The following is a 26,769-nucleotide window of genomic DNA, read 5'->3' on the forward strand; positions in this document are numbered from 1 at the left end:
AGTCACTGCTCTGCTTCACCCTTCATCATTCAGCTCAGGTCAAGAGCTAAGGGAAAAAAATATAATTAATGCCTATTCTATGATACTTTTAGTGCACTATGATTCAACACCATTACACTGTCCCGTTTAATCTTCTATACATGACACTTTTTAAATTGTTCTACTTTTAATGTAGTAATGTATTACTACATTAACTATGTTCCAGAGTTAATTAAAAATGGCAATTGTTTCATTTACTCTAGTAAATTGTGTAGAGAAAAGTTGACAGAATAAAGGTGGTTCAGTAATTATCACATAACTGACTTGCATAAACTTACTTCACAGCATTTTAGTACACTTGAATCAGCCCCTTTCCTGACATGCATTTCTAGAAGAATTGCTTGATATATTCAAAATATATTCAAAAAGGAGTTAGATGTAGTCCTTACTACTAGGGGGATCAAGGGGTATGGCGAGAAACCAGGAATGGGGTACTGAGGTTGCATGTTCAGCCATGAACTCATTGAATGATGGTGCAGGCTAGAAGGGCCGAATGACCTACTCCTGCACCTATTTTCTATGTTTCTATGTTTCTATGTTTCTATATCAGTCCTAAATTTACCTTTTACTATTTTGAAGCTGTGTTTCCTTGTCCTAGTCTCGTAGTTGAATTTATAGTATTCCGGATTTACCTTTATCCATTCCTTCAATTGTCTTATGTACCTCTATATGATCACTTCTCAGTCATTTCTTTTTGAGGCTGTAAAACCCAAATTTCTCCAACTTTTCCTCATAGCTCTTCAACAGTAAAGACCAGCCTTGTGCCTCTTCCTTTCACTGCCTCCTGTTCTTGAATGTTTCCCTTGTTTCTCAGCATCTCTAACCAGACACAGTACTCAGGTGCAGTCCAAATGGAGCATTTTGCAGTTTCTCTGATTTATATTCTCCTATTTCGGCTATGTAGTTAAACATTCTATTGGTTTTGTTGATTGCTACCCTGCACTAGTTGGGTACATTGAGCATCCAGTCGATGACGACTTCTTGGTCTCTTTCAACTATCTTCTCAACTACTTCAACATCACTCGTGGTTGTGTGTGTGTTATCCATTTTCTTTCACATGTGTTTTACTTTACATTTGTCTTATTAAATTTAATCTACCATTGCTCTGCCCATTTACATAAGAACATAAAAAATAGGAGCAGGAGTAGGCCATTTGGCCCATTGAGCCCATGCCACCATTCAGTAAGATCTTCTACCTAAACTCCACCTTCCTGTACTATCACCATACCCTTTGAGTCTCTTAGTATTCAAATATCTATCGATCTCTGTCTAGAATATATTCAACAACTGAGCATCCACAGCCCTCTGGAGTAGAAACTTCCAAAGATTTCCAATCCTTTGAGTGAAGAAATTTCTCCTCATCTCAGTCCGACCCTATAAAAACATATTATGCTATATTATCTCATTGCTGTTTGTGGGACCTTGCTTTACACAAATTGGCTGCTGCGTTTATTACATTACAACAGTCACTAAACTTGAAATGTACTTCATTGGCTGTAAAGCGCTTTGGGACGTCCTGAGGTCAAGAAATATGCTGTATGAAATGCAATTCTTTCTTAATATACTCAAGAAACACCTGTGTGGAGGGTGGTGGTGGTGGGGGGGAAATATTAGTATGATTAAACCGTATCAATTTCAAATATAACTGCTTTTCACAGCCAGGCAACATTTAGAGGTATTAGTTTTCAATTGCCTATAATCTTCCTTCCTGCTAGCAAAAAGAATCAAAAACTATATATAAGATGTTTATATAAATATACGGGGCCAACAAAATGTAATTACATATTTTGATCAGCTCAATCTGGAATTTCTGAGCTGTATTGGCTGTTCTGTGGGAAATTGAATTAGATCACTATGGTCACGAGACACTGCTATGGCCTAGTTTTTGAGGCTTGCGGGGAGCATTCATATTTATAATGAAATTCCCTTTTTCAATAATATAATAAGCATTTTTGAGACTATTTTTACAATTTAGAATTGGAAATAGCAAAAGTAATTGTCAAAATGATAATGGTCCACAAAACAACAGTCAGTGCAACATAACCATCTCCAGTTTCATAATGATTTGAAAAATGAAATAAAAAGGATAACATTATTTAAAAGCACAATTTTTGCCATGACAGCTGTAGTGCAAGACAGGAAGGTAGGGAACTGTACTATATAAGAGACAATGTGAGCTGCACTTGTCTCACAATGCTTGTATGTTTCTGTCTTTCGGTATTTTCTGTGCTCTTCGAGGTGGAAAATTGTTCCCGGCACAATGCTACTACAGTGATAAGGTTAGGAGCACGATGGATGGTGATAGTTTCAATGGCAAATCGTTATATAATAGAATTATTAAATATAAAGATAGACCAGTCAGTCTTCAAAAAATAACAATTGTTCTGACTGGAGGCCTCAGTGAGATAGACAGGCATTCTTACTGGCTAGGTCTAAAATATTATTGAAAAATATATAACAAATATTCTTGTTTCTTTTTTTTATTCATTCACTGGGATGTGGGTGTTGCTGGCAAAGTTGGCATTTATTTCCCATCCATAGTTGGTTTTGAGAAGGTGATGATGAGCCTACTTTTTGAATCACTGCAATCCATGTGATGAAGGTATTTCCACAATGCTGTTAGGTAGGAAGGCCCAAGACTTAGGCCCAGTGTCATTGAAGAAACAGCAATATATGTCCAAGTCAGAATGGTATGTGACTTGGTGGTAAACGTGAAGGCAATGTGCTTCCATGTACCTGATGCCTTGTACTTCTAGGTAGTGGAAATTGTGGGTTTTGGAGGTGCTGCTGAAGAATCCTTGGCAACTTGCCACATTATATCCTTCAGATTGTACACACTGCAGCCTTGGTAAGCCAGTGGTGAAGGGGGTGGATGTTTAAGCTCAAGGATAGGGTGCCAATCAAGCAAATTGCTTTGTCCTGAATGGTGTTGAGCTTCTTGAGTGTTTCTGCAGCTGCACCCAACAAGGCAAATGGAGAGTATTCCATCACACTCCTGTAAATGGTGGACAGGCTTTGGGCAGTCAAGAAGTGAACCACTCATAGCAGAATATCTAGCCTTTGACTTACTCGAGTATCCATGGCACTTATGTCTTTATTCCAGTTGAGTTTCTGGTCAATGGTGACCCTCAGGCTGTTGATGGTAGGGAATGAGTGATGGTACTGCCATTCAATGTTAAAGGGAAATGGTTAGGGTCTGTCTTGTTGGAGATAGTCACTGCCTGGCACTGGTCTGTCATAAATGATATTTGCCACTTATCAGCCCAAGCCTGGATGTTGTCCAGGTCTCACTGCATGCAGACAAGGACTGCTTCATTATCTGAGGAATTGCGAATGGAGCTGAACACTATGCAATTATCAGTGAGCAGCCTCTCTTCTGACCCTATGATGGAGGGAAGGCCATTGATGAAGCAACTGAAGATAGTTGGACCTAGGATGCTGTCAGAACTCCTGTAGTGATGTTCTGGGGCTGAGATGATTGGCCTCCAACAACCCCAACAGTTTCCTTTTGTTGTGTATGCAATAACTATTAGACTGAGTACTATTTAACTCCAAGAGGTATGACCTTGGCTCTGCTCAATTAAGGCCCAAAGTGACTAATATGCAAAATGGCTGGCCTTTTATACTTGGGCTGCACACAAGTACATACATGACAATACCCCCCTTTGAGATATTAACACAGTCTTTTACAAATTGAGATGGTCCGGTGATTTACGCTCCCGGGTTGACTGTCTCTGTTCAATTCCAGCCTTGGGTGAGTGTTCAGAGTTTGTTGTGACTGGTGGCTGGGTGGCTGATCTGGTGGGAGTGGCAATGTCCATGTCAGAGATTGAAAGTATATTTTCATTGAACATGCCGGTGATTGAAAGTCCCGATTCACTGATGACCACTGAGTCATCTGATGACTGGGGGGTAGGTTGGTTGGTCGTCGATTGTCTCTTCCTCCGACTGTTCCGGTTCGTCTGTGTGCCGCAACTTTGTCTGATCCATATGTTTCCTGTATGTTTGCCCATTTTGAGCTTGACAATAAATAGTCTGTTGCCCTCCTTGGCCATGACAGTACCAGTGATCCACTTGGGACCCTGACCATAATTCAGAACATATACAGATCATTTACAGAAATATCGCGTGACACAGCTGCGCGATCGTGATACCCTTGCTGACTTTGTCTTCTATATTCAACATAATTATTCAAGTCAGGGTGTACAAGAGATAGCTTGGTCTTAAGACCTCTCTTCATCATTAGTTCAGCAGGCGAAACCCTGTTAAGCGTGTGTGGTCTTGTCCTGCAAATAAGCAGTATGCATGACAGGCGGGTCTGCAGTGACCCTTGAGTTACTCGCTTCATACTCTACTTTATGATTTGGACAGCTTGTTCTGTTTGCCCATTGGATGCAGGTTTGAACGGTGCTGACCTTTGTTTGATACCATTGAGTTTCATGAACTCTTGAAACTTCTGACTGGTGAAGCACGATCTGTGGTCACTAACAACGATGTCAGGCAGACCATGTGTCGCGAACATGACACTGAGATTCTCAATGGTAGCTGTGGATGTGCTGGATGACATGATTATACACTCTATCCACTTCGAATATGCATCCACCACAACTAAAAACATCTTCCCCAGGAAGGGACCTGCAAAGTCTATGTGAATCCTGGACCATGGTTTGAATGGCCACGACCACAGACTCCACCGGCGATTCCGCTGGTGCTTTGCTGAGCTGCATGCAAGTGTTGCACTGATGCACACATGATTCCAGCTCAGAGTCAATTCCCAGCCACCATACATGAGACCTGGCGATGGCTTTCATTATTACAATGCTGGGATGTGTGCTATGTAGCTCACGTACAAATTTCTCTCTCCCTTTCTTGGGCATAACAACACGATTGCCCCACAGTATACAATCCAACTGAATAGACAGTTCGTCTTTGCGACGAACGTAAGGGTTGGTCTCCTCTGACATTTGCTTGGGTATGGCAGACCAATTACCCTTGAGGATGCAACTCTTCACCACTGATAAAATCGGGCCTGGCTGGTCCAGGTCTTAAGTTGTTGAGCTGTGACAGGGGTTTCTTCACTCTCAAAAGCATCCATAACTAACAATAGGTCCACCGGTTTTTCCACCTCCGGTGTGGGCAACAACAGACGGCTCAAAGCATCAGCACAATTCTCGGTGCCAGGTCTATGGCGAATGACATAATCATAAGCGGATAATGTCAGCGCCCACTTCTGGATGCGGGATGATGCATTGGTATTGGTACCTTTGTTTTCAGAGAACAGTGAAATGAGCGGCTTGTGATCTGTCTCCAGTTCAAACTGAAGACCAAACAGCTACTGATGCATCTTTTTAACTCCATACACACAGGCTAGTGCTTCTTTCTCTACCATGCTGTAGGCTCTTTCCGCTTTAGACAAACTTTTTGAAGCATGCGCAACTGGTTGAAGTTTACCTGACTGATTAGCTTTTTGGAGTATGCAACCAATTCCAAATGACGAAGCATCACAGGCCGTTACTAAATGTTTATATGGGTCATAATGTACCAGCAGCTTGTTAGAGCAAAGCAGATTAGTAGCTTTCTCAAAAGCTCTGTCTTGAGACGCACCCCACACCCAGTTGTTGCCTTTTCTTAGCAGCATGTGCAGTGGTTCTAATAAGGTGTTCAATTTAGGTAGGAAGTTACCGAAGTAGTTGAGTAGACACAGGAACAAATGCAACTCCGTCTCATTCTGCGGCTTGGATGCATTCTTGATGACCTTGGTTTTCACGTCCGTGGGCCTGATACCGTCAACAGCAATTTTCCTCCTCAGGAATTCGACCTCTGCTGTCATGAAGACGCACTTCGAGCATTTCAGTCTGAGTCCCACTTTGTCCAGATGATGTAGAACCTCTTCCAGATTGTTCAGATGTTCCTCGGAGTCACGACCTGTGATCAGGATGTCATCTTAGAACACAACGGTTCTGGGAACGGACTTCAGTAGACTCTCCATGTTCCTCTGAAATATTGCTGCAGCCGAGCGAATTCCAAAAGGGCACCTGTGATAAATAAACAGTCCTTTATGCGTGTTAATGCACATAAGTCTCTTCAACGTCTCGACCAGCTCCTATGTCATGTGGGCCGACGTCAAGTCCAGTTTGGTGAACGACTTACCCCCGGCTAGTGTTGCAAACAAGTCATCAGCCTTTGGTAACAGGTGCTGATCCTGTTTCGAAACCCTGTTGATTGTAGCCTTGTAGTCTCCACAGATTCTGACTGTGCCATCACTTTTCAGCACAGGAACAATGGGGCTGGCCCATTCATTAAATTCAACTGGTGATATGATCCCTTCACGCTGGAGTCTGTCCAGTTCGATTTCGACCTTCTCACTCATCATATACAGAACTGCTCGAGCTTTATGATGGACGGGTCTTGCATCCGAGTCCACGTGGATCTGTACCTTGGCTCCCGGAAGTTGCCGATGCCTGGTTCGAACAGTGAAGGGAACTTGCTCAGTACTTGGGCTCATGTATCTTTCTCCGATTACAACGCCTTGATATCATTCCAATCGCATCTGATTTTTTTCAAGCCAGTTCCTGTCGAACAGCGTTGGGCCATTGCCTGGGACAATCCATAGCAGTAACTCATGAATCTCACCATCATATGACACTTTAATTGTGGCACTGCCAATCACCGTTATGAATTCTTTGGTGTACGTGCGCAACTTGGCATTGACTGGACTCAGCCTGGGCCTCACAGCCTTAGTATCCCACAGCTTGTCGATGCCCTCTGGCTCATTATCGATTGACTCGCCCCTGTGTCCAGTTCCATCGATACCAGCACTCCATTAAATTTTACGTTGATCATTATCAGTTTGCTCTTAGTTAGGAACGAGTAGTCCATACACTTCCTCCTCTGGTATGTCGGATTGCATATCCGGATCTGCGCTAGTCTGACCATCGTCCTCCAAATGGTGTGTTGCAGCATGCTTGCTCATCTGCGGACACTTGCGCTGGAGAAGCCCCACTCTCAGACAGCCGTTGCAACTATATTGCTTAAATCGGCACTGCTGGTACCGGTGATTTCCCCCACAAAGCCAACACGGAGAAATTGGATGCATTCCCGCTGGTGGATTTTGGGCAGCCACAGGTTTTGCATACGCAGTTGGGTAGGCCCTGCCATGTGCCACTCTGCCAAACGCCGAATCAATCATATTTACAGTACTTGCCGAGTTTCGATTTTTCACTGATATCTGCTTTAGACTTCTACCTGTCCTCATGCATGACTGAGTGAGCATGATGGCCCTGTTCAAGTCCAACGTCTCCACCGCCAATAGTTTACGCAGGATCACCTCATGGTTGATGCCAATTACAAAGAAGTCCAGCAGCATGTCTGCCAACACAGCCCCAAACTTACATGGTCCCACTAGACTTCACAAGTCGGCAACGAATTCTACCGCATTCTGGCCCTCTGAGCGAACATGGGTGTAAAATCTGTATCTCGAGATGATGATGCCTTCATCTGGCTTAAGGTGGTCCTATACCAGTGTACAGATTTCTTCATACATCTTGTCCATTGAACTCACAGGCAGGAGTAGATTCTTTATCAGACCATAAATTTTTGGACCACAAACCGTGAGGAACACTGCCCGGCGCTAATCTGCATCACCGACCTCCTCCATTTTGTTGGCCACGAAGAACTGGTTCAAACTGCTCACAAAGTCTGTCCAATCTTCTCCTTCCACAAATCGCTCCAACAATCCAATTGTGCTCATTTTTACATGAAAAAGTTCTTGTTGCCTCGTCGCCAAATGTTGTGTATGCAATAACTGTTCGACCGAGTACTGTTTAACTCCAAGAGGAATGACCTTAGCTCTGCTTTATTAAGGCCCAAAGTGACTAATATTCATTATGGCTGGCCTTTTATACTTGGGCTGCACATGGCCTCCAACAGTGATGCCACCTAGTGGCTAGTGATCCCAAAAGTACATTCATGACACCTTTTTGTTAGGTATGACTTCAGCCACTGGTCCCCATTGACTTCAGTTCTACTTGGTCCCAAACTCGGTCAAATTCTACAGTGCCAAAAGCCCTACAAGCAATAATTCAGGTTGAGATTTCATACAAAGTGCAGAGTAATGATCAGAAGTTCTGTTTTCAAGTACCCTTTTTTAGTTGATTTCTCTTGATCTAATGCTGAATTTTAAAGCGAACTTTGATATTAATGAGTAGAAAAAGTATTTCTGTATTTCCTTTAAAACGCATACCTAACGTTAAAAAACTTAACCCTCTTCTGCTGTGTTTGTTGAAATTTTCTTCAAGGGACTTGAGCATTTCAAATCTTCTGTACCTTCGTAGTGATCAGGCACTCGCAGACATTGCCCACTTTCGAACTAAGGTGGATGTGAAAATGAACCTTACGCACAACAAGTGGATTGCTTTTGGAGGTTCTTATCCAGGATCCCTTGCAGCGTGGTTTAGACTGAAGTACCCACACCTGGTCTATGCTGCTGTTGCGTCCAGTGCACCAGTGCAGGCTGTCGTCAACTTTCTGGGTGAGTACTGTCAATCCATCATTGAAGTTGTAAGTATTGCATTTATTTCTCCATTACTCTTCTGAGGAAGCTGACTCTTAATGAAGTAAAAGTTAGAACCAGGAACCCTAATTGTTTTTTTCTTTTGCCTTATTCGGCACAGAGTAGGGTTTGAACCTAGGATCTTCTTGCCTGTATGATTGAGTACCACCCCATGTGTGCCATTTACCAATTAGATATTGGCATTTGATTTGCTTTGCTACTACCAAACGAAAGAAGAAGAAGCCACATTATGTAATGTGTTTCACTAAAGTTAATCTGTCTTTCGGATGAGTCATTAAATCGAAGCCCCATCTGCCCTCTCAGGTAGATATAAAAGATCCCAGGGCATATTTGAAGACCAGTGTCATTTTCCCAGGCTCTTAGTCAACATTTATCGCGAATCCCATGTGAAGATTTAATGGATCAGATGGCTTTTTCCTGCCCGTCAATTTTATTTTTTGTAAACCAACACTTAAAACAGATGATCTGGTTATTTATTTCATTGCTCTTTGTGGGAGTTTGCTGAGCACATATTGGATGCTGTGTTTCTATCATTGCAACAGTGTCTACATTTCAAAAGTACTTAATTGGCTGCAATACACTTTGGGATGTCTTGAGGTCATGAAAGGCACTTTTTAAAAATTTTAAACTTGCTACTCACTGCTGCTGTTTTAAATGGATATAAACTAGCACAACGTAACTCATTTTCTGACATTGTGCAAATGATGATTAATTGCATCGTCAGTATACAGGATGTAATAGTTATTTCAGCAACATGTTTGTGTCTGTGTCTGCCTGTATATTATGCATACTTTTTCCTCTTTTATCCTCAGTAACAATATAGGCCATGATTTACCTACCGAGGCTGGAGAGAGGCGGGCGATGGCCAGGATGGGCATTGAGCTGCTACAAACACTGACCAGCATTGCACAAAGGTGCATGGCTACACCCAGGCTCCCCCAAGACTCCATCCAAATGCTAATGGAGGGAGTTACAGCACCCAGGGCAATTCTCCTCCTTTCCAATGGGCAGAAGAGACCTCCCTAGGACACCAACACAGCCTGGTTGCACATTGCACAGGAGGGCACAAGCAGGGATGTCATCAGGAGGACCTGGCTGCAGTGGTGCAAACCTTTCAATGATCTCAGTAGATCATAAAATGTTACTGCAAAGCCACACTCAACCTCATCATGCGGTGCCACTCATCACATCCCCATCACTCTGCCTTCCCTACACTACCCCTGCACATCCTTACTCACACCAACGTACCTTACACCTCCACCCATCCCTCTCTCTATTTACATTATCATATCTCCATCTCACTAGCCATCCCTCACATTCACCCTCATCCTTGTCCAATCATACAACTAACAGCACACAACGGTAGGCACTTGGGTCGTTTAACCAAAGTTCATGTCAAGTTTCTGTTAATGTGTTGTCAAACAATGAAATCTTTATTTTCAACACTTTCCCTTCTTGGACAGATTTGTGTGCTCCTTTGTAAATGGCTTACTGAGTTGCAGTGAATGGTGAGACATAACGGTACCCCCTCCCCCCACCCCCCCAATAGTGATGAGTGTGAAAGGAATGGCTTGGGCATTGTGGTGATGCTATATGGTGTTGGTGTGGGGTGGTACCAACCTGGCACATCAAGTGAAGTAAATCTGACCATAGTGAGGTCATCCCTGGCCTCCCGGACAGCAATATGGTGCTGATGTCCTGTGTCCTGTCCAGCATCAGGTGATTATGGAGATGGTTGTTGTTGTTGTTGTTGGTGTTGCTGGTGGGACTGGTGATGTTGGTGTTGGGGCTGATCGTGATGGGATTCTGAGGACCAAGGTGAGATTTTTTCAAGAGCAGCGATGCTGATGGAATAGCTGGTAGGTGAAGTTGAGATCACAGAAGTGATCTGTCAATAGTGAGATAGATTGTTCCAAAGAGGTGACAGTGGATATAGAGTGTACTCCAAACACTTCCAAACTGCATAAAACTGGAACATGTATTCCAAATCCTGAAGGCTCCAGCTTCTAACATTGGAAAGTGAACAGATGGTAGCTTTTATACCAGTTTTGCAGCTGTCACCTATTCAAAGCAATGTAGAGTCACTGAAAACCCAATGTACTTAACTGCCGTGCTCCCCCTCCGAACCCGCCCTCTGAGCGGCGGCAAAATCCAGCTCATAGTGTGTGACGAGGTTATAGTCCTTCTGACCGGGTGGTGAGAAGGCGGAATTGTGGCTTCTCACAACTCAAGAAGGGGAGGAGGAAGTTGGGCATATACGGCAAAATTCAACAAGTTATTTTGGGGGAGGGGGGAGAGAAAGAGAGAAAAAGAAAACCCAGTGGTTTTGCAGTTGCTTATTTTACAGGTTATTATAAAATACACTCTGTTAAGTTTTGAAGACCTTGTTATCTGATGCTTTCGTGGGTCTTCAAACATGCAACCATGCATCAACGATCTCTCACCTGGACAGAAAATTAAACTTCAACCAGGTAGTGTAAATGAAATATGATTTAGTTGGAACACATACTGAAGCTGCCAGTCTCATATCAGTAGCAGCAGTATGAATGTAGCTTTTACATTTGCATCACTTCATTGGCAAGAGTTAGTATGTTGATTTAAAATATTCAAAATATATTCAAAAGTATTGAAATTATATATTATTGCAATTTGCTTTTGATTATTATTTGAATATAAGTAAACCTACTAGCTATAAGATTATTCCCATTTATTTTATACTTTCAATGGGTTCAATTTTACCCAATTATCTGCACCATTTTTTTTGGTGTGCGTTGTTTTTTTTTGAGTAAATTAAGTTTCCCCAAAGTTTCTGCACCAGCATAACTCAGTTAGGTACGATTTTTTTAGGTTCCGATTTTTTTGCGTTTGCGCCAGTTTTTCACATTTAAGCAAGTGTAAGCAAAACTTACACTTTTCCTAGGACGGCGTATGTGACCACTTCCAAAAAACATTCTGGGCACTTAATAAAAAGAAGCACACATTAAAAAATCGGCACAGAAAGACGCCATTGTTTTTAGGCAAAGTTTTGGAGGGAGTCAAGAAGACAAAGAACATGCATCATGAAGCTTAATTTTTTCAAAGTCAAAAGGGAGAAAATGGATGCAATTTTTTAATTTTAGATTTTGTTTCAAGTACCACGCCACCACCGAACGTTTCCTCACCGAGCTCGCGGGTCGGAGCGTCGGCTGGCAGAATCACACCTTCGCCCGGACACAGGAGTTCGGGGCTCGGCTCGGGAAGGGTGGGGTGGAAGCCGAACTGAACTGCCAGCCACTTATATAAAGGATGAGAACCCTTAGGCTATACAGCAGTGTCAAAAGAAGCTGGGGGGGGGGGGGGGGCGGGTGGACACCAACCCCTGTGTCCAGGTGAGGGAGCAATTCTGCCAGTCAATGCTCCAACCCTCGAGCCTGGTGAGGAGACAGGGGTGGTACTTTGAAAAAAATCAAAAATCAAAAATTAAACAATTGCATTAGACGTTGTTTCTTCAGTGAATACCTAGCTTCCCGTTCTAAGCAAGCCAATTGCATATGCGCAGACCAGGGTGTGGTCCATACTAGAGCGTCCACCCTGAGGAGAGAGAGAGAGGAAAGAAGGTCTGAGTGCTTTGTCCTGCTGTTTTGAGCTTCTTGCAAAGCCACAATTAAATTATGGGAGCAATATTGACAATGCCATACCTCGTGAAAGTATTCTGCATGATGGTGCTGCGGAGGAGAAGATTGATTAGGCATCATCACCTGAGGCACCTCAGAGCACATAGGATGATGGGCAGGAGGCCTTACCCACATCGAGTACATCGAGACAGACATTCCATATCTGTACCTGAGTGATGCAGACTGTGTGAGAAGGCTGCATTTCCGCAAAGAAGTTGTAACCGAGATCTGTGAGTTAGTAAAAACAGACCTGCAACATAGAAGCATCAGGAGGACTGCTTTGTCAGTTGAAGTAAAGGTTACAGCTGCACTTTCATTTTCTGCATCAGGATCATTCCAGGCCACAACTGGGGATGTATGCGCCATTTCTCAACGTGCAACACACATCTGCGTTTGGCAGGTGACTGCTGCACTATATGCCCGGAGGAATGACTACATAAAGTTCCCCATGACCGCCCAGGCAATGCGTGACAGGGCTATGGGCTTCTCCAGGATTGCTGGCTTCCTCAAGGTACAGGGCTGCATTGATTGTACCCACATCGCCTTGTGAGCACCTTTGGAGGATTCCGAGATGTACAGGAACAGAAAAGGCTTCCACTCGATGAATGTGCAGCTCATTTGTGACGACATGCATCGCATCATGGCAATTGATGCGAGATGCCCTGGGAGCACCTATGATGCTTTCATCCTCCGCGAGAGGATTAACTTAATAAAAATTAACTTAACTTTAATAAAAATATTCTTGTATCAAACTTTAAAGTTTTCAATTAAGATCACTTACAAACTTTAACATCACTCACCAACTTTAAGATCACTTACAAACTATTAAACTTGTAAATTTACATCACTTACAAAAAACTTTAAATTTGAGAACAGTTACTACAGTAACAACAACAACAGCAGCAGCAAAGAAAGGCGGCACCCATCTCTCCTCCACCTTATTCTAAGACCGTCCACTGCGCTTGGTCTTGGTGACTCCACCCATGCTAGCAGAAAGTGACGTATCGTTTCTCAGGATAGTACCAAGCTTATTCTTTCGAGCATCTCGGGTAATGCGCACTTCTTGATGGGCGGCGTGGGCAGGTGGTAATGTGGAAGGCCCGGCTTGGGCCTCTTCTCTTCAGAGTGGGATTGGCAGTTGGGGATTGGAGTGGGAGTGGCAGTTGATTCCATCATTGGCTGCGGGGTCTGGGCGTGTTCCCTTATTGAAGCAGCTAACTCCGACATTCCCTCCCTCATTTGCCTCAACAGCGTCACAACTACCTGCAACATTCCCTCCCTCATGTTCACCGACAGTGTATCAGCTACCTGCAACATTCCTTCCCTAATGTGCCCGGACAGTGTTCCCATTTCTTGCGAGAGTGTTGTTACTTCTCCCGACAGTCCTGATACCTCATCACTCACCCCACCGATGGTGTCCAGGAATGATCACGTATGGTCAATGCTCACCCCACTCATTGCCATCACCTGAACCACATCTGTTACATCCTGCAGCTCAGGAGAATGCTGTCGAGTTCTCCTTCCCCTCCTCACCCTGGGTGTGGCTCGCTGCTAACCACTGGAACCCGCAGCCTCGGACGGTGGGGCCCTGGGTGTGGCTCGCTGCACCCCACTGGAATCCGCAGCCTCAGACTGTGTGCAAGCATGGAATGTCCCAACACTCGTACCACTCAGGAAAGCGGCACCAGCACCTCCTCCAGAGTGAGTACAACAGTGGGGGCTTCATTCTTCCCCTGCCCCTCCATCTCCCTCTCCCCCTCCCCATCCACCTCATACCCATGCTCTTGGTCTGGAAGGTGGGATTGGAAGATGTTCCCCTCTTCAGGCTCGTCCGCATCTGAATCTTCTTCTGCATCGGCTTCAGCTTCGTTAGGTTTGGCCTCAAAGTTCTGCAAAATATAACAGAACAGACAAATGGTTAGCATCAGAGGAGGGGGCAGGGTGACATGAGTAGGCACACACAGTGCAGGCAGCAGGCTCATTTGAAGGACCACGATGAATGATAGCACATTGCATCAACCGAAGCGTAGCTGATGGAGACATCCCCATAAACCGAAGCATGGCTAGCCTGCGCAGTACTTAATTTTTAACAAAGCCAGACTGCAGGACTTACTTTCTCCCTCGAGTGTGGGCCCAGCTTGTGCAGTGGTGGTTGCTTTTCTCCAGGCAGGACCCATCAAAACAGCGACCCTGACTTCCAAGGGTGTCATGGGTGCAGATTTGCCTGTTCGAGTTCTCGCTCTTTTGTTGCGTGCCACCTTCCTCTGCAAAGATGAAAATATAACTTTTTAGAGAGGGTGTCTCTCTGCTGGGTGCGACATACAGATGGTCACATTTACAATTGCAATTCCAGTAAATAAATGAAAATATTACTTACACTAACTACTTGACCAAGGTTCTGCCACTTCTTTTTGCACTGGCCTCCGGACCTCAAGATGGTCACCATTGCACAGTAATCTTCTGCAAGTTGGTTCCAGCGTTTCTTCATTTCTTTTGGTGTAACTTTTATTTGACCTCTGCTGATGTCCAGCTCATTCCATTTGGCCTCAATTACAGTAATCAGTACCTCCACTTCCTCTTGTGAGAAATTGTTGGTCCTTGAGCCGCATTGCATATTGCAGCTCCAATTTTTTCCACTGAGAATTAATGTTCTCACGCAGCACTCAAAGTTCTCACACACAACTGGCTCTTTAAAAATGGCTAAATGCAGACCGGGAGGTGTACTGGGCATGCGCGCCCACAGCAGCCACGTAAAAAACATCATTTTTTTTTCGCGCATGCGCAGAACGGGGTGGGGGGTGTGCGGTTGGGGGGCATCCTTTTTTCAGCACAGACATTAGGCTCCGCCTCCCGAAGCTAAAGGACAGATTGTGCGGCGCCAATTTCAAAAATTAGAATGGGGAAACTTTCAATTTTTTTTTGGAGTAGTCGGTGCCAAAAAAAAAGGCGTAACTCTTGAAATATGCTACAAGATGGAATTGGGGAAAATTGAGCCCAACGTCTCTAATATAACTCAGCAGAGATGGTATTGGGTGGGACGTAATGATAATGCATTACCTCCAGATGCCAGGTTTGAAAACAGCTCAAATTGACGAGATGAAGATCATCTCTTTCAGTATGAGCTATAAAATTTATCTTTTCATTGAGATTGGAACACTCTCATTTACAGAGCAAAGCTGCCATCAACTTAACGCAATTTGGAATTCTTATCCATTGAGGCTGTCACAATGCTGGAGTGGAAAAAAATGCTACAATGGTGGGATGTGTTTTGAGGCTGTCATTAAGACAAATTATTAGGCCATGGTAGAAGGAACTCACTGTAGATATGGCTGTGCAGGGAACTGGCAGAGACTTTGAACAAATATTGTGTATTGGTCTTCACAGTAGGGGTTAATCAAGGGGCTATAGGGAGGGAGGAACTTAATGCAATCACTATCACTAAAGAAGTAGTACTCGGTAAAATAAAGGGACTAAAGGTGGACAAGTCCCCTGGATCTGATGGCTTGCATCCTAGAGTCCTAAAAGAAGTGGCTGCAGAGATAGTGGTAGTAATCAACCAAAATTCCCTGGATTCTGGGGAGGTCCCAGCAGATTGGAAAACTGCAAATGTAATGACCCTATTTAAAAAAGGAGGCAGACAGAAAGCAGAAAACTATAGACAGGTAAGCCTACAACTGTCATTTGGAAAATGCTAGAGTCCATTATTAAGGAAGTAGCAGCAGATCATTAGGAAAAGCATAATTCAATCAAGCAGAGTCAGCATGGTTTTATGAAAGGGAAATCATGTTTGACAAATTTGCTGGAGTTCTTTGAGGATGTATCAAGCAGGGTGGATAAGGGGGAACCAGTGAATGCGGTGTATTTGGATTTCCAGAAGGCATTCGATAATATCATGTATGCGTGCTTGGGGTTACGAGCCATCAGGTGGTGCCACTGTTGGAGGTCACTGGGCTGTACGCATGTCTGTGCCAGCCCAGGTATAAAAGGCAAGCCATCATGTAATATAATCACTTTGAGCCAGAATAAAGCAGAGCCAGGTTTGTACCTGTGTTAGTTTACAGTATTCAGTCTATTGAGTTATTACCAACATAACATTTGGCGATGAGGTAACTTAAGAACTTTCGCATGCAAAAATGAGCACTATTGGAATTCTGGAGAGATTCATGGAGGGAGAGGACTGGGCAGATTTTGTGGCTCACCTGGACCAGTACTTCGTGGCCAACAAAATGAAGGAACCCACTGACGCAGTTAGGCGCAGGGCACTCTTCCTCGCTGTTTGCAGTCCGAAAACCTATGGACTCAAAGAATCTTCTCTCGCCTGCAAATCCAACGGACAAGGACGATGAGGAATTGTGTGCTCTGGTACATGACCATCTCAAACCAGAAGAAGGCATCATCATCTCACAATATCAAGTCTACATGCACATTTGTTCTGAGGGTCAGGATGTGTCAGAATTCGTTGCCGACCTAAAACGTCTAGCTGGACCGTGTAAGTACAAAAACACGTTGGAAGACATGCTGTATGTCTTCTTTTAATCGTCATCAACCACGAGGTGATCCTGCATAATCTACTGGCGGCGGAGACATTGGATTTGAGCAAGGCCATCACGATTGCCCAGGCATGCATGACGACGGACAAACACTTAAAGCAGATATCATCGAAAAATCGGAACTCGGCAAGTACTGTAAACAAGATTGTATTGTCATTTGGCAGAGCTGCATATGGCAGGGCCTACTTGACTGCATATGCGAAACCTGTGGCTGCTCAAAGTCCGCTGGGGGAAAGAATCCGATTTCACCGTGTTAGCATTGTGGGGGCAATCATCGGCCTCATCAGTGTCGGTTTAAACAGTACATTTGTAAAGGCTGTTCGAGAAAGGGGCATCTCCAGCGCATGTGTCCGCAACTGAGCAAGTGTGCTGCGACACACCACATGGAGGATGATGACCAGTATAGCGCGGATCTGCATATGCAATCCGAGATACTAGAGGAGGAAGTGTATGGACTGTATTCGTTCCTAACAAAGAGCCAACCGATAATGATTAATGTGAAACTTAACAGTGCGCTGGTACCGATGGAATTGTCCACGGATGCGAGTCAATTAATAATGAGCCAGAGGACATTCGACAAGCTGTGCGATACTAAGGCTGTGAGGCCGAAGCTGAGTCCAGTCAATGCCAAGTTGCGTATGTACACTAAAGAACTCATAACAATGATTGGCAGTGCAGTAGTCAGGTGTCGTATGATGATGTGATTCATGATTTACCATTATGGATTGTTCAAGGCAATGGTCCAACGCTGTTCAGCAGGAATTGGTTAGAAAAAATCAAATGGAAGTGGAACAATATTAAAGCGTTGTCGTCGGAGGATGATACTCCATGTGCTCAAGAGCTGAGCAAGTTCCCCTCGCTGTTTGAACCAGGCATCGGCAATTTCACGAGAGCCAAGGTGCAGATCCACATGGACTCGGATGCAAGACCCGTCCATCATAAAGCTCGGGCAGTTCCGTACATGATGAGGGAGAAGGTCAAAATCGAACTGGATAGGCTCCAGTATGAAGGGGTTGTTGTGTATGGAGAAAGAGTCAGACTGAACACTAAGGTCACGATGTAAAGTGTGACCGTAGTATTTTATTGCAGGTCTCCAGAGTGCCTCTCCAACCTGTGAAGCCTCCTTAAATACCTGTGCTCCCAAGGGATTATGGGATCCCTTGGGACTCCCGGGAAGGAGCCCTCTGGTGGCTGTACAGAGTAAATACAAGTTTACATATATAACAACACTCCCCGCCCCCCCCAAAGTCAATAGTGCAACTATTCACAATGTGAGCCGATCTGGGGCCCTTCTTGCCCTGGTTGATTATCTCGGTGTGAAAGCTGGTGTTGTTGAATCATTTGTTGGGCCCTCACTGGGTTGCTGTGCAGCTGGCCCTGCTGGGCTGCTGTGGATGATGGGTTCTGCTTCGTGGTCAACCGTGGTGCCGGTTGCCACTTGTGTGTATGTTGGGTGATCAAAAAAGGTAGGGTCCAAGGTGGGTTGCTCAGGAAGTCCGTGAATCTGAATTTGATTTGGTCCAAGTGTTTCCGGTGAATGAGTCCATTTGAAAGTTTGACCCGAAACACCCTGCTCCCCTCTTTGGCCACGACAGTGCCAGGAAGCCACATGGGACCTTGTCCATAATTTAATACAAATACAGGATCATTGATTTCAATCTCGCGTGACACATTTGCGCTATCATGGTATGTACTTTGTTGAAGCCGCCTGCTCTCCACCTGATGGTGAACTAACGAGAGCCTTGTCTTAAGTGCTCTTTTCATGAGCAGTTCAGCAGGTGGGATCCCAGTGAGTGAGTGGGGTCTCATGCGGTAGCTAAGCAGGATTCGGTATAGGCGAGTCTGCAGTGAGCCTTCAGTTACCCTCTTCAAGCCTTGCTTGATGGTTTGCACTGCTCTCTCTGCCTGACCATTGGACGCTGGTTTAAATAGGGCAGATGTGACATGCTTGATCCCATTATGGGTCACGAATTCTTTGAACTCAGCACTGGTAAAACATGGCCCATTGTCGCTCACCAGGACATCAGGTAAGTCGTGAGTGGCAAACATGGCCCGCAGGCTTTCAGTAGTGGCAGGGGACGTGCTAGCTGACATTATCTCACATTCAATCCACTTGGAGTATGTGTCTACAACCACAAGGAACATTTTACCCAAGAACGACCCTACGTAGTCGACGTGTACACTAGACCACGGTTTGGAGGGCCATGACCATAAACTTAGCGCCGCCTCCCTGGGTACATTGCTTAATTGCGAGCATGTATTACATCTGTGAACGCAGGACTCTTAAGTCTGCATCGATACCGGGCTACCACATGTGGGATCTGGTTATCGCTTTCATCATTACGATGCCTGGGTGGGTACTGTGGAGGTCATTGATGAAGGTGTCTCTGCCCTTCTTGGGGACTACTACTACTCGATTGCCCCACAGAAGGCAGTCTGCCTGTATAGATATTTCATCTTTGCGCCACTGGAACGGCTTTTTCTCTTCCTGCATTTCCACTGGGACACTGGACCAGTTCCCGTGAAGCACACAGCTTTTGACTAGAGATAATAAGGGGTCCTGGCTTGTCCAGGTTTTGATCGGCCAGGCAGTGACGGGTGATTGCTCACTCTCAAATGCTTCCATAACCATGGCTAGATCTGCGGACTGTGCCATTTCCACCTCCGTGGTGGGAATGGCAGCCTACTGTAGGCATCGGCGCAGTTTTCTGTGCCTGGCCTGTGGCGGATGGCGTAGTTATATGTGGACAACGTGAGCGCCCATCTCTGGATGCGGGCCGATGTATTGGTATTTATCGCTTTACTCTCAGAAAACAGGGATATAAGTGGCTTATGGTCAGTTTCCAATTCGAATTTTAGCCTAAACAGATATTGATGCATTTTCTTTACCACAAGCTAACACTTCTCTCTCAATCATGCTGTAGGCTCTCTCAGCCTTAGACAGACTCCTGGATGCATAAGCAACCGGTTGCAGTTTCCCGAAATCATTAGCTTGTTGCAATACACACCCGACACCATATGACGACACATCACATGCTCGTACCAAACGCTTACATGGCTCAAACAACACAAGCAATTTGTTTGAGCATAACAATTTTCTCGCTTTTACAAAGGCATTTTCTTGGCTTTTGCCCCAAACCCATTTGTTCCCTTTTCATAATAAGCCATGCAATGGTTCTAACAGTGTGCTGAGACCCAATAAGAAGTTACCAAAGTAGTTCAGGAGTTCCAGAAATGACCGCAACTCTGTCACATTCTGTGGCCTCGGTGCGTTCTCGATTGCCTCTGTCTTCATGTTGGTGGGCCTTATGCCGTCCGCCGCAATCCTCCTTCCCAAGAACTCCACTTCTGGCGCCAGGAAAACGCACTTCGAGCGTTTAACCTGAGCCCCATGCGGTTGAGTCAACTAAGAACCTCCTCCAGGTTCTGCAGGTGCTCGACTATATTCCGACCTATGACCAAGATGCCGTCCTGGAAGATCACGGTGTGTGGGACTGACTTCAGTAAACTTTCCATGTTTCTCTGGAATATCGCCGCCGCTGATCGGATTCCAAACGGGCATCTGTTACAACCAAAAAGACCTTTGTGCGTGTTGAAGCAGGTGAAGGCCTTCGATGATTCCTCCAGTTCCTGCGTCATGTAGGCTGAAGTCACATCCAGTTTCGTGAATGTCTTTCCTCCCGCCAGCATTGTAAGGAGGTTGTCGGCCTTTGGTAGTGGGTATTGGTCGTGCAGGGAGAAACGATTGATAGTTACTTTGTAATCGCCATAGATTCTGACGGTGCCGTCTCCCTTAAGGACTGGTACGATAGGACTGGCCCACTCATTGAACTCGATCAGTGAAATGATGCCCTCTCTTTGCAGCCAGCCTAGCTCGATCTCTACCCTTTCTCTCATCATATACGGTACTGTTCTCGCCTTGTGATGGATGAGTCGCGCCCCCGGAATTAGGTGGATTTGCACTTTTGCTCCTTGGAATTTCCCGATGCCTGGTTCGAACAGTGAAGGAAATTTGTTTAAGACCTGGGCGCACGAAGTGTCGTCAGCGGGTGATAGCGCTCGCATCATCCCAGTTCCAGCGTATCTTTCCCAGCCAGCTCCTGCCAAGCTGCGTGGGACCATCGCCTGCTACCATCCAGAGTGGTAGCTTGTGCACTGCTCCATTGTAGGAGACCTTTACTGTAGCACTGCCAATTACAGGAATCAGTTATTTTGTGTAAGTTCTTAGTTTCATGCGAATTGGAGTTAAGACTGGCCTTGAGGCCTTGTTGCACCACAAGCTATCGAAAGTATTTTTGCCCATGATGGACTGGCTCATGCCCGTGTCCAGCTCCATTGACAATGGGAGTCCATTTAGTTCAACATTCAGCATTATCGGGGGACAATTTGTGGTGAATGTGTGCACCCCATGTACCTCTGCCTCCTCGGTCTGAGGCTCTGGTTTGTCATGATCCTCCGTGGATCTGTCCTCCTCTGCAACGTGGTGGTTTGCAGGTTTAACAGGCTTTGCAGCTCGTCTGCACACTTGTTGGAGGTGCCCCATTGTTCCACGGCCCTTGTAAACGTACTCTTTGAATTGGCATGAATGGAAATGATGATCACCCCCGCAGCGCCGACAAGGTGTTAATGGCCTTGCATTCATCACCCTTGATGGTGGACTCTGAGACATCTACGGACGTGCAGCTGCAGGTATGTGTGGCCTGCCCTGTACGTTACGATTTGAAAACAACATCACTTTGTTCACAGTACTTGTAGCAGCACTTGTGTGCTGAGACATTTGCTTTGTATTGTCACTGGTGACAATGAACGCCTGGGCTATCGCTATGGCCTTACTCAAGGTTGGGGTCTCTGCAGTCAAAAGTTTGTGAAGTATGGTTTTGTGGTCAATGCCAAATGCGAAAAAGTCTCTGAGCATGTGCTCCAAATGTCCTTCAAATTCGCAATGTCCTGCAAGCCATCTTAGCTCGGCGACATAACTCAGCAATTCCTGGCCTTCAGACCTTTTGTAGGTGTAGAACTGGTACCTCGCCATCAGAACGCTTTCCTTCGGGTTCAAATGCTCTCGGACCATTGTGCACGAATCATCGTATGATTTCTACGTGGGTTTCGCTGGAGTGAGCAGATTCTTCATGAGGCCATATGTTGGTGCCCCACAGACGGTGAGGAGGATCGCCCTTCATTTGGCAGTGCTCTCTTCCCATACTAGCTTGTTGGCCACGAAGTATTGGTCGAGTCGCTCCACAAAAGTTTCCCAATCATCTCCCTCCGAGTATTTCTCCAGGATGCCCACTGTTCTCTACATCTTTGGGTTTGCTATCTGTATCTCGTCGGCAGTTGTTGTTTATGGAGAAAGAGTTAGACTGAACACTGTACGCTCAAAGTGTGACCATAGTCTTTTATTGCAGGTCTCCAGAGTACCTTTCCAACCTGTGAAGCCTCCTTAAATACCTGTGCTCCCAAGGGATTATGGGACCCCTTGGCACTCCCGGGGGTGAGCCCTCTGGTGGCTGTACGGAGTAAATACAAGTTTACATATATAACAGGGGTCATATCACCAATCGAATTTAACGAATGGGCCAGTCCCATTTTTCCTGTGTTGAAGAGTGATGGCACTGTCAGGATTTGTGGAAACTACAAGGTTACGATCAACTGCGTTTCGAAACAGGATCAATACCCGCTAGCGCGGGGGAAGTCGTTCACTAAACTGGTTGGCTTACATGACACAGGAGCTGGTCGAGATGTCGAAGAAACTTATGTGCATCAACTCTCATAAAGGACTGTTTATCTACAACAGGTGTCCTTTCGGAATTCGCTCGGCTGCAGCCATATTTCTGAGGAAAATGGAGAGTCTACTGAAGTCCGTCCCTAGAACCATCGTGTTCCAAGATGACATCATGGTCACAGGTCGTGACACCGCCGATAATCTGAACAACCTGGAAGAGGTTCTACATCGCCTGGACAAAGTGGGACTCAGACTAAAATGTTCGAAGTGCGTCTTCGTGGCACCAGAACTCGAATTCCTGGGGAAGAAAATTGCTGCTGATGGCATCAGGCCTACGGACTCTAAAACGAAGGCCATCAAAAATGCACCCAAGCCTCAGAATGTGACGGAGCTGAGTTCGTTCCTTGGTCTACTCAACTGCTTCGGTAATTTCCTACCTAGATTGAGCACTTTATTAGAGCCACTGCACATGCTGCTAAGAAAAGGCGACAACTGGGTTTGGGGTGCGTCTCAAGATAGAGCTTTTGAGAAAGCTACTAATCTGCTTTGCTCTAACAAGCTGCTGGTACACTATGATCTGTGCAAGCGTCTAGTGATACTTCATCATATGGAGTTGGTTGCGTGCTCCGACAAGCTAATGAGTCGGGTAAACTACTACCTGTTGCGTATGCTTCTAAAAGTTTGTCAAAGGCAGAAAGAGCCGACAGCATGGTAGGAAAAGAAAGCATTAGCCTGTGTGTATGGGGTTTAAAAGATGCATCAGTAACTGTTTGGTCTTCGGTTTGAACTGGAAACAGATCACAAGCCGCTCATTTCATTGTTTTCGGAAAACATAGATGTCAATACCAATGCATCGTCCCACATCCAGAGGTGGCCGCTGACATTATCTGCCTATGATTATGTCATTCGCCATAGACCTAGCACCAAGAATTGTGCCGATGCACTGAGCCGTCTGCCGTTGCCCACCGGAGGTGGAGACGCCACAACCTGCAGACCTACTGTTAGTTATGGATACTGTTGAAAGTGAAGGAAATCCTGTCACGGCTCAACAAGTTAAGACCTGGACCAGCCAGGACCCGATATTATCAGTTGTGAAATGTTGTGTCCTTAGTGGTGATTGGTCTGCCATACCCAAGCAAATGGGTGATGAGACCAAACCTTACAAATGTCGCAAAGACAAACTATCCATTCAGTCAGATTGTTTACTATGGGGTAATCGTGTTGTTATGCCTAAGAAAGGCAGAGAAAAATTTGTACATGATCTATATAGCACTTATCCCAGTATTGTCTTGATGAAAGCCATTGCCAGGTCTCATGTATGGTGGCCTGGAATTGACTCTGATTGGAATCATGTATGCATCAGTGCAACACTTGCATGCAGCTAAATAAAGCACCAGTGGAATCGTCGCTGAGTCTGTGGTCGTGGCCATCTAAACCATGGTCCAGGATCCACATCGACTTTGCAGGTCCCCTCCTGGGAAAGATGTTTTTAATTGTGGTGGATGCATATTCCAAGTGGATAGAGTGTATAATCATGTCATCCAGTACATCCACAGCTACCATTGAGAGCCTTCGTGTCATGTTTGCCATTCATGGTCTGTCCGACATTGTTGTAAGTGACAACAGATCTTGCTTCACTAGTCTGGAGTTTCAAGAGTTCATGAAACTTAATGCTATCAACTTAATGGTATCAATGAGGTCAGCACCATTCAAACCAGCATCTTATGGTCAAGCAGATCGTGCTGTCCAAACCATCAAGCAGTGTATGAAACGTGTAACTCAAGGTTCACTGCAGACCCGCTTGTCATGCATATTGCTTAGTTACAGGACAAGACCCTACATGCTTACCGGGGTCTCCCCTGCTGAACTATTGATGAAGAGAGGTCTCAAGACCAAGCTCTCTTTTGTCCACCCTGATCATGTTGAATACAGACGTCAAAGTCAGCAGTGGTATCATGACCGCACTGCTGTGTCACGTGACATTTCTGTTAACGATCCTGTGTATGTAGTAAATTATGGTCAAGGTGCCAAGTGGATCACCAATACTGTTACGGCCAAGGAGGGTAACAGAGTGTTTATCGTTAAGCTCAAGAATGGGTAAACATACAGGAAACATGTTGATCAGATAAAGCTGCGGCACATGGATGAACCGGAACAGTCTAAGTAAGACACAATCAGTGACCAACCAACCTGCCCTCGGTCATCAGAGGACTCCGCTGTCATCAATGAATCTGGACTTTCAATTGCTGACATGATCATTGCCACTCCCATCAGATCGGCTAACCAACCCTCAGTCATAACAGACTCAGAACGCTCGCCCAAGGCTGGAGTTGAACTGAGACGATCAATTAGGGAGTGGAAAGCCCCAGACCGTCTCAATTTGTAAAAAGACTGTTACTAATATCTTAAAAGAGGATAGTGTTATGTATGTATGCTTGGGATTACTAGCCACTAGGTGGCATCACTGTGCCAGCCCAGATTAAAAGGCAAGCCATCATGTAATGTAATCACTTTGAGCCTGAATAAAGCAGAACCAGGTTTGTACCTGTGTTAGTTTACAGTATTCAGTCTATCGAGTGATTACATACATAACAGATAAGGTGCTACATAAAAGGTTACTGCACAAGATAAAAGTTCACGGGTTGGGGGTAATATATTAGCCTGGATTGAGGATTGGCTAACTAACAGAAAACAGAAAGTCGGGATAAATGGGTCATTTTCCAGTTGGCAAACAGTAACCAGTGGGGTGCCACATTAATGACTTGGATGAAGGGACCAGATGTAATGTAGCCAAGTTTGCTGACGATAAAAAGATGGGTGGAAAAGCAAATTGTGAGGAGGACACAAAAAATCTGCAAAGGGATTTGGACAGGCTAAGTGAGTGGGCAAAAATTTGGCAGATTGAATATAATGTGGGAAACTGTGAGGTTATCCACTTTGGCAGAAAAAATAGAAAGGCAAATTATAACTTAAATGGAGAAAAATTGCAAAGTGCTGCAGTACAGAGAGACCTGGGTGTCCTTGTGCATGAAACACAAAAAGTTAGTATGCAGGTACAGCAAGTAATCAGGAAGGCAAATGGAATGTTGGCCTTTATTGCAAGGGGGATAGAGCATAAAAGCAGGGAAGTCCTGCTACAACTATTGTACAGGGTATTGGTGAGGGCACACCTGGAGTACTGCACGCAGTTTTGGTCTCCATATTTAAGGAAGGATATATTTGCATTGGAGGCTGTTCAGAGAAGGTCGACTAGGTTGATTCCGGAGATGAGGGGATTGACTTATGAAGATAGGTTGAGTAGGTTGGGCCTATACTCATTGGAGTTCAGAAGAATGAGAGGTGATCTTATCGAAACATATAAGATAATGAGAGTGTTTGAGAAGTTGGATGCAGAGTGTATATTTCCATCATAGGGGAAACTAAAACTAGGGGGCGTAGTCTCAGAATAAGGGGCTGCCCATTTAAAACTGAGATGAGGAGGAATTTCTTCTCTCAGAGGATCGTAAATCCGTGGAATTCTCTGCCCCAGAGAGTTGTGGAGGCTGGGTCATTGAATATATTTAAGGTGGAGATAGACAGATTGTTGAGAGATAAAGGAGTGAAGGGTTATGGGGAGCTGGCAGGGAAATGGAACTGAGTCCATGATCAAATCAGCCATGATCTTATTAAATTTGACCCCTTGAGCCTGTTGCTTCTATTTCTTCTGATCTTCTGTTCTTGTGTTCTTATCTTGCTCGTGGAGAGATATCACTGATGACTAATAGGAAAGACAGAAATTTCCCCCTATTACAGACATGATGTTCTTCTGAAATGTGGTTAAGGTTAACAAAGAACCTTCTCCAACATCCAATCCATCTAACCTGACTTTAAGAGATTGATACAAAAAAATTAGAAAATGCTGCATTCGCTACCAGAATATTCATCCCTTTCTATAATTTTGTTTTACCATTTATTTGGTTTGAATAGTTTATTCCCATTTAATGTAGTTTACAGTATGCTAGAATATCAAATGACTGTGCTAATACAGTAACTTCTGTGGTTGATTTTAATAAATAGAACTCACTATAAGGAGATTTTTAGAACATGTTTGGTGATCATTATTCAGAAACTCTGGTTATTAGTTGAATCTCTATACCAGACTGGTTAAGGAAAACATGTAGCATTTGATTGTTTCATTTGTGCATCTAGACCTTTTAAATTGGTCCCGGGTTGTCTAGCTGTCTTTATATACTT

The 26,769-nt window shown here is 44.8% G+C and overlaps 1 protein-coding gene across 1 annotated transcript in view; it reads left to right on the forward strand.

The window, feature by feature from the left end:
- prss59 (serine protease 59, putative) overlaps positions 1 to 26,769 on the forward strand; it is a 135,885-nt gene that overhangs the window by 13,071 nt on the left and 96,045 nt on the right. Inside the window, exon 6 of the mRNA XM_070884081.1 lies at positions 8,337 to 8,569. Coding sequence (XP_070740182.1) covers positions 8,337 to 8,569 — 233 coding nt within the window. The remainder of the gene's footprint in view (positions 1 to 8,336; positions 8,570 to 26,769) is intronic.

The sequence above is a fragment of the Pristiophorus japonicus genome, chromosome 6 (genome assembly GCF_044704955.1).
Source record: "Pristiophorus japonicus isolate sPriJap1 chromosome 6, sPriJap1.hap1, whole genome shotgun sequence".
NCBI classification, from domain to species: Eukaryota; Metazoa; Chordata; class Chondrichthyes; family Pristiophoridae; genus Pristiophorus; species Pristiophorus japonicus.